The 6,942-nt window shown below is 67.6% G+C and overlaps 2 protein-coding genes across 3 annotated transcripts in view; both read right to left on the bottom strand.

Annotated features, from left to right (window-relative positions):
- The window catches only part of LOC116839046 (uncharacterized), a 5,386-nt gene extending 3,900 nt beyond the window's left edge, over nucleotides 1-1,486 (bottom strand). Inside the window, exons 1-4 of one of the 2 annotated variants that reach the window (XM_032804698.2) lie at nucleotides 1,120-1,486; nucleotides 549-659; nucleotides 346-457; nucleotides 48-162 (exon numbers count right to left, since the gene is read on the bottom strand). In XM_032804698.2, coding sequence (XP_032660589.2) covers nucleotides 48-162; nucleotides 346-367 — 137 coding nt within the window. In that variant the 5' untranslated portion in view covers nucleotides 368-457; nucleotides 549-659; nucleotides 1,120-1,486. The remainder of the gene's footprint in view (nucleotides 1-47; nucleotides 163-345; nucleotides 458-548; nucleotides 660-1,119) is intronic. The other variant, XM_075061312.1, reaches the window with a different exon arrangement.
- Nucleotides 1,487-3,837: 2,351 nt separating this feature from the next.
- Nucleotides 3,838-6,942, bottom strand: part of TGM1 (transglutaminase 1) — a 17,650-nt gene continuing 14,545 nt past the window's right edge. The window contains exons 12-14 of the mRNA XM_032804692.2: nucleotides 5,981-6,141; nucleotides 4,854-4,990; nucleotides 3,838-4,449 (exon numbers count right to left, since the gene is read on the bottom strand). Coding sequence (XP_032660583.1) covers nucleotides 4,134-4,449; nucleotides 4,854-4,990; nucleotides 5,981-6,141 — 614 coding nt within the window. The 3' untranslated portion in view covers nucleotides 3,838-4,133. The remainder of the gene's footprint in view (nucleotides 4,450-4,853; nucleotides 4,991-5,980; nucleotides 6,142-6,942) is intronic.

The raw sequence follows: 6,942 nt of genomic DNA, 5'->3' as shown, positions 1-6,942 counted from the left end.
GGGGGGGGAGACAGGAGGGGACAGGGAGTGGGGGGAGACAGACTCACTCTTCCTGCGCGGGCACCGCCCCCTCCTGGCTCCGCCTCCGGCGGGACCCCGGCGTCCCGGGCACTGGCTGGGGCAGGGAGGGCGTGCTGGTTACCAGCGGCAAGGTGGGTGAGCCTGGGGGAGAGACGGGAGGTAGGTGGAGCCTGGGATGAGTCCCGCCCCTCCATGTCAGCCCCACCCCTCCAAACACTCCCACCCACCCATGTGCCCTGCCCCACAACATGCTCCCAGCCAACCACCTGCCCCACCCCCAGGCGCTCCCACCCACCTGCTCTGCCCCCCCAGTGCCCCACCTACCCGCGTACTGCTGGTGGCCCATGTCCGTGAGGTACTGGGCCAGGACGCTGAGCTCCAGGGGGTGCTGGGGGGGCCCAGCCAGGGGGCACTCGCTCCAGGCAGTCTCCTGCAGCTGAGGGGGGGAGGTGGGGATTAGAGCATGTGATCCAGAACTGACCCCCCCCCTCCACTTTCTTCCCCCTCCCCCACATCCCTCCCCATACCTGCTGGAGCTGGGGCGGGGGCAGGGTGCTCTCCAGGCGCTCCAGATACTCGTACAGCAGCCCCTCCAGTCCCCCCAGGAAGGGCTCCCCGTATTCAGCCGCCAGCTGCTCCTGCCACAGAAGTGCAGATGTCAGCTCCTGGGCCCTCATGCAGGCCCCTGGCACAGCCCCTCCCAGCACTCTGTGCCCCCCATGAGGCATGCAGCACAGCCCCATGCCCCCCTGTGACTCCCACAGGTCCCCCCAACCCTGTGTGCCCTCGACACAGTCCCCCAGCTCTGTGTGCCCCCAACCCCTTGACACAACCCCCAGCTCCCTGTACTCCCATCCCCTGGCACAATCCCCCCCAACTTCCTGCACCCCTGCCACAGCCCCCGAACTCTGTGCCCCCCAAACTCCTGCACTCCAGTACAGCACCCCATGCCTCCAACCCTCTGCGCACCACAGTACAGCCCACCAGCCTCACCTGCGCACCCAACACACCCCAATTCCCCACCCCCTGTATCCTCCAGAGCCCCTGCGCCCCTGTCCCAACCAGCCCCCCTGCAGGCCACGCCCCAGCCCTGCTCACCTCCACGTAGGTCTCCCGACGCTGCCGGTCACTCAGCAGCCCTAGCACCAGCTCCCGGAAGGTCTCCTGGGCTTCTCCCACCAGGCGCAGGTCCCGGGCAGTCTGGGCAGAGGGCAGCAGGATGTGAGCCCCTGGGGCCAAGCAACTCCTGAAATGCAGCCACCTCTAGGGTACAGCGCGGCATGAGAACCAGCCTCCGCCAGCTCCCTGCAGCACAGCGCCCCCTAGTGCCAGCACTGACTGTGGGGGCAGAGTGCCCCCTATTGAGCCTCCGCCCTGCCTCACTCCCTGCAGCACAGCGCCCCCTAGTGCCAGCACTGACTGTGGGGGGAGAGCGCCTCCTATTGAGCCTCCGCCCTGCCTCGCTCCCTGCAGCACAGCGCCCCCTAGTGCCAGCACTGACTGTGGGGGAAGAGCGCCCCTAGTTGAAAGCCTCCGCCCTGCTCGCCCCTGCAAGCAACAGCGCCCCCTAGTGCCAGCACTGATGTGGGGGGAGAGCGCACCCTATTGAGCTCGCACTGCCATCGCTCCCTGCAGCACAGCGCCCCCTAGTGCCAGCACTGACTGTGGGGGGAGAGCGCCCCCTAATTGGAGCCTCCGCCTCCTCGCTTGCCTTTGCAGCACAGCGCCCTAGTGCAAGCACTGACTGTGGGAGAGCGCCCCTAATTGAGCCTCCGCCCTGCCTCGCTCCTGCGCAGCACAGCGCCCCCATAGTGCCAAGCACTGACCTGTGGGGGAAGAGCGCCCCCTATTGACCCCGCCCTGCCTGCGCTCCCTGCAGCACAGCGCCCCCTAGTGCCAGCACTGACTGTGGGGGAGAGCGCCCCTATTGGAAGCCTCTTGCCTGCCTCGCTCCCTGCAGCAACATATAGCACCTGCTAGCACATCGCTGAGGCCAGGTCTGATGGCCAGGGGGAGAGTGCCTCCTGCTGATTCCCCCACCGCACTCCCTGCAGGACAGCCACGCCTCGAGTGCCAATGGTGCCAGAGACCCTCCCCCGCCACAGGCAGACTCACGGCCAAGCGGGTGCGCTGGTGCTCCGCCCTCAGGGAAATAGGTGTCCACGGCATCGTAGATCTTCCCGTCCGGTCTGCTTCACTCCTGCACATCCCATGATCACTGCGGGAAGCAGAGCATGCTGGCTACGCGGGCCGGAGCTGGGGGGGGAGGCTGCTTGGTGCGGGGGCTGCCTCTTACCGCAGCCTGCAGGCCCAGGCGCAGCCGGCGTAGTGGCGGAAAGAAGACGACTCGGGGGGCTGCCTGCCCCACGGCCTCCAGCAGCCACAGCACCCGCAGGGAAGTCGGCACCTGCCGCACCCGCATCACGCTGCCAGCAGCGGCCGCGGACAGGCGCAGGGGACGCAGGGTCCTGACCAGGGGGGGCTGGCGTGATGCCCTCCCCACCGCCTGCCTGAGGAGGAGAACAGAGAGGGGGGTTAGTGTGGGGGGCGCCCAGTGTCTCCGCCACTCCAGGCCCTACTCCTGGCCCCACTCGCTGTCCCTGCCCCTCCCTAGCCTCCCGCCCCCTGCCCCATCCCAGCCCCGACTGCCTACTGCGTGTCCCCCTTTAGCCCTGCCCAACTGCCAAACGCCCAACGGCCCCGCCCCCCGAGCCCTGCCGGCTCTAGCCACGCCCCCTCATCTAGCCACGGGACGCCCCCTCCGCCCTGCCCACAATCCTAGCCCCGCCCCAGCACTAAGCCCCGCCCCTCCGCCCCGCCCTCACCTAGCCCCGCCTCCGCCTCCTGGCTCTAGCCCCGCCCCCAACTAACCCCACCCCCTCATCCTTAGCCCCCCACACTAGCTACCGCCCCTCGCCCTGCCCGGCTCTAGCCACGCCCACAACACCTAAACCCACCCCTACCGCCCTGCCACCCCCTCAATAAGCTACTGCCCCCCGCCCTGCCGCGCTCTAGCCCGGCCCACCAACAAATCTAAGCCCCGCCCCTCCACCCTCCGCCTCATACTCCCAGCCCAGACCTCCAGCCGCCGGCCCCGCCCACCTGCCAACCCCAATGGCCCCTCCCCTGCTCTAGAGCACGCTTCTCAGCGCCGGCCCCGCCCCCCCCTTGCCCACCCACTAACCCCCCCCGGCCCTCGTGCCCCCACGCCGCTCACGCCGTTTTGTCTCACGTCACTTCCGGCCATGCTGGCCTCGGCCCGGCCGTCGGCGGCTTTTCCCAGCGCCCCCCGCCTTCGGGCCGGCCATCCTACTCGTAACTTCCGGACCGGCCTGCCGCTGAGACAGGCCGGAGCACCCTGGCTGCTCAGCGGCGCCGCCGGCCCTCGCCCCGCCCCTCATGGGAGAACCCCGCCCACCAGCAAAGCTGCAAGCCTCCCCGGCCCGGGGCCCATCTCGGCTCCGCTCCCGTGTGACTGGGAGACCCCCGCCCGCCCCGCCCCGCCCCGCCCCCCCGTCTCTGAACCGCCTCTGAGCCCCGCTGGGTTCTGCGCCCGCGTGACCCCCCCGGGAATAACAGCTGGAGGCAGGATTTGGGGACAAGCCCTTTATTGTACACAACGATCAGAGCCCCCCCCGCCCCCCCCGGCTCGGGAGCAGCCCAGGGCCAGCCATGGCGAGGGGGGGGCTCCCGAGCTGGGGATCTCCCCCCCACCTCCCCAAATCAACCCCTGAGCCGGATCCACCTCTGCTGTCGTGCCCGAGCCCCCAGGCTGGGGGGCAGGGAGCAGCAGGGGGCCTGCTGGGGGGGAACACAGGGGTCCAGGAAGAGCTGTTCCCTCTGGCTGAGGGGTGGAAGGCAGGGGCAATGGGGCAGCAGCGTGGAGGACGGCAGCTGGGGGTACTTCAGAGAGGGGGTGGGGGGATGGATGGACGGAGACAAAGAGGGGGGCAGGTGTGGGGGGATGGAAGGGGATGAGTGGAGGGAGGGATGAAGGGGGAGCATGGATGGATGGATGGAGCCGCATTTCAACACTGCTGGAGGTGGCGGGGGGGTGGGCAGACACCCACTCCTGCCCGTGGAACAGAGCACCCATTTGCCCCCTGTGGGGCTCAGCCAGCGCGGCCAGGCTCTCGGTGCCGGGCGGGGGAGTTCCGGGGGTTTGGCTGGCGTGAGGGGGAGCCCCGTGCAGGGGAGCCCCTGGCCGGGGAGCCCCGTGCTGGGGAGCTGCGAGCGGGGGCCTCCCGGGCTGGGGAGCTGTGGGCAGGGGCCGGCTGGCCCCCCGCGGCTGGGGCCACATCCACAGTCACCACCCCGTGGACCTGGGAGAGCTGTGGGCTGTCCAGGCTGGCCACCAGCTGGCGGCGCCCAGCCCGGAGCGGCACGAAGGTCTGGCGGAAGGAGATTGTCTGGTGCCCACCGATGGTCCTGTGGGGAGAGGAGAATGGGTCAGGATCCCTGGGTACCATACCAGTCCTAGGAGTGGCAGGGGTCTAGTGGTTAGAGCAGGGGGAAGGGGGCTGGGTGCTAGGACTCCTGGGGTCCATCCCGGGCTCAGGGAGGATGGGGTTTCTAGTGGTTAGAGCAGAGGGGTGCTGGGAGCCAGGACTCCTGGGTTCCATCCCTGGCTCTGGGAGGAGAATGAGGTCTAGTGGTTAGAACAGGGGGGATGATGGAAGCCAGAACTCCTGGGTTCTCTCCCCAGCTCAGGGAGGATAGTGGGGTCTAGTGGTTGCGGGGGGGTGGGGCGGTGCTGGAAGCCAGGACTCCTGGGTTCTATCCGTGGCTTTGAGAGAGAAGTGGGAGCAGAGGGGAGAGGGGGGATCACTCACCCTATGTTTGTGGCCTTGGGGCTGGACACTCCCGACCCCTCCATGTGGAAGACAGCACCTGTCAGCGTCTGGGGCAGTGGGTTCTTGAAGACGACTTGCACTTGCGTCTCCTTCCCCACCACAGCTGGGCCCAGCACCTGAGAGAGAGAGAGAGGTGAAAACCCAGATGTCCGGGCCAGCTTCATGCTCCCCCCTACAGCCTCCCGCCTCCAGCAATCCCAGGTATTGGAGTTCCCTCTTTCCACCTGCACTTGCACTGAGAGAACCCAGGCATTGGGACCCCCCTTACCGTGAACCTCAGGTTCCCCCCTCCCAGATAGTGTGAGAACTCAGGCATCTAGGCTGCAGCCCGCAGTCAGAGAACCCAGGCGTCCAGGCTCCCTTACTGTGAGCATCAGGTCCCCCCATAGGGAGAGAACCCAGGCATCCGGGCAGCCCCCCGTGGTCAGAGAACCCAGGCGTCCAGGCCGCCTCCCCCCCCACCCCGCAGTCAGAGAACCCAGGCATCCAGGCTCCCTTACTGTGAGCATCAGGTCCTCCATAGTGAGAGAATCCAGGTGTCCAGGTCGCCCCCCGCAGTCAGAGAACCCAGGCATCCAGGCTCCCTTACTGTGAGCATCAGATCCCCCCATAGTGAGAGAAACCAGGCATCTGGACCATCCCCCGCAGTCAGAGAACCCTGGTGTCCGGGCCACCTCCCAGCAGTCAGAGAATCCAGGCATCCAGGCTGCCCCCCACAGAGAACCCAGCCATGTGGGCCATCCCCCACAGGCAGAGAACCCAGGCATCCGGGCCCCCTTACCGTGAACATCAGGTTCACCGCAACAGTCAGAGAACCCCAGCGTCCCCCTCAATAGTCAGAGAACCCAGGTGTCCAGGCTGCCCCCCACAGAGAACACCAGTGTCTGGGCCCCCACGCAGTCAGAAAACCCTGGCGTCCGGGCCGCCCCTCACAGTCAGAGAACCCAGGCGTCCGAGCTGCCCCCCCTCCCCCGCAGTCAGAGAACCCTGGCGTCCCCCTCAATAGTCAGAGAACTCAGGTGTCCAGGTCGCCCCTCACAGTCAGAGAACCCTGGTGTCCAGGACGCCCCCCGCAGTCAGAGGACCCTGGTGTCCGGGCCCCTTACCGTGAGCGTCAGATCTGGCGTGCGCAGGCGGAAGCTGTGCTGCTTGGCGAGTACCTGCCCCGTCTGAGCCACCTTCCCTGAGATGCTGAGCATGAGGGCCGCCTGGTCCACGAGGTGGGGCTGGTACTCGGGGTAGGACACCACCATGCGGACGGACTGGGCTGCAGGGGGCAAGGAGGGGGTCAGAGAGCCTGGCGGGGGGGGTGGGGCAGCTGCCCAAGGGCTGGGGCATCCAGGGTCACAGAAGGGCTGGGGATATAAGGGGGGCTGAGTATCGGGGAGTTCAGGGTGACTTGGGGGGCTAGGTGGGGTGGCTGTGCAGGAGACGAGATCAGGGCTCACAGGATGTGGGGGGTGTGGACTGAGGCTTAGGGGACAGGGTGATTTGTGGGTCAGTGATGGGGAGATAAGGGTTTGGGAACTGGGGGGCTCAGGAGATTGGGGTTCAGGGAGATTTAGGGGTGTGGATTAAGGTTCGGGGGTCTGGGATCTGGCATCAGGGGGATGGACTGGGGCCCAGGGGAACAGGGCTGCAGGGGGTCGGGGGATAGACTGTGGGCTGGGAGGTCAGGCTCTGAGGTCGGTGGGGGGTTTGGGATCTGGCATTGGGGGATGGACTGGGGCCCAGGGGATCAGGGTTGCAGGAGGTCGGGGGATGGACTGTGGGCTGGGAGGTCAGGCTCTGAGGTCGGTGGGGGGTCTGGGATCTGGCATCGGGGGATGGACTGGGGCCCAGGGGATCAGGGTTGCAGGGGGTCGGGGGATGGACTGTGGGCTGGGAGGTCAGGCTCTGAGGTCGGTGGGGGGTCTGGGATCTGGCATCGGGGGATGGACTGGGGCCCAGGGGATCAGGGTTGCAGGGGGTCAGGGGATGGACTGTGGGCTGGGAGGTCAGGCTCTGAGGTCGGTGGGGGGTCTGGGATCTGGCATCGGGGGATGGATTGGGGCCCAGGGGATCAGGG

Source organism: Chelonoidis abingdonii, unplaced genomic scaffold, assembly GCF_003597395.2.
Source record: "Chelonoidis abingdonii isolate Lonesome George unplaced genomic scaffold, CheloAbing_2.0 scaffold0004, whole genome shotgun sequence".
Taxonomy (NCBI): domain Eukaryota; kingdom Metazoa; phylum Chordata; order Testudines; family Testudinidae; genus Chelonoidis; species Chelonoidis abingdonii.
The sequence above is the reverse complement of the archived record's forward strand: the minus strand, read 5'-3'. Positions and strand labels throughout refer to the sequence as shown.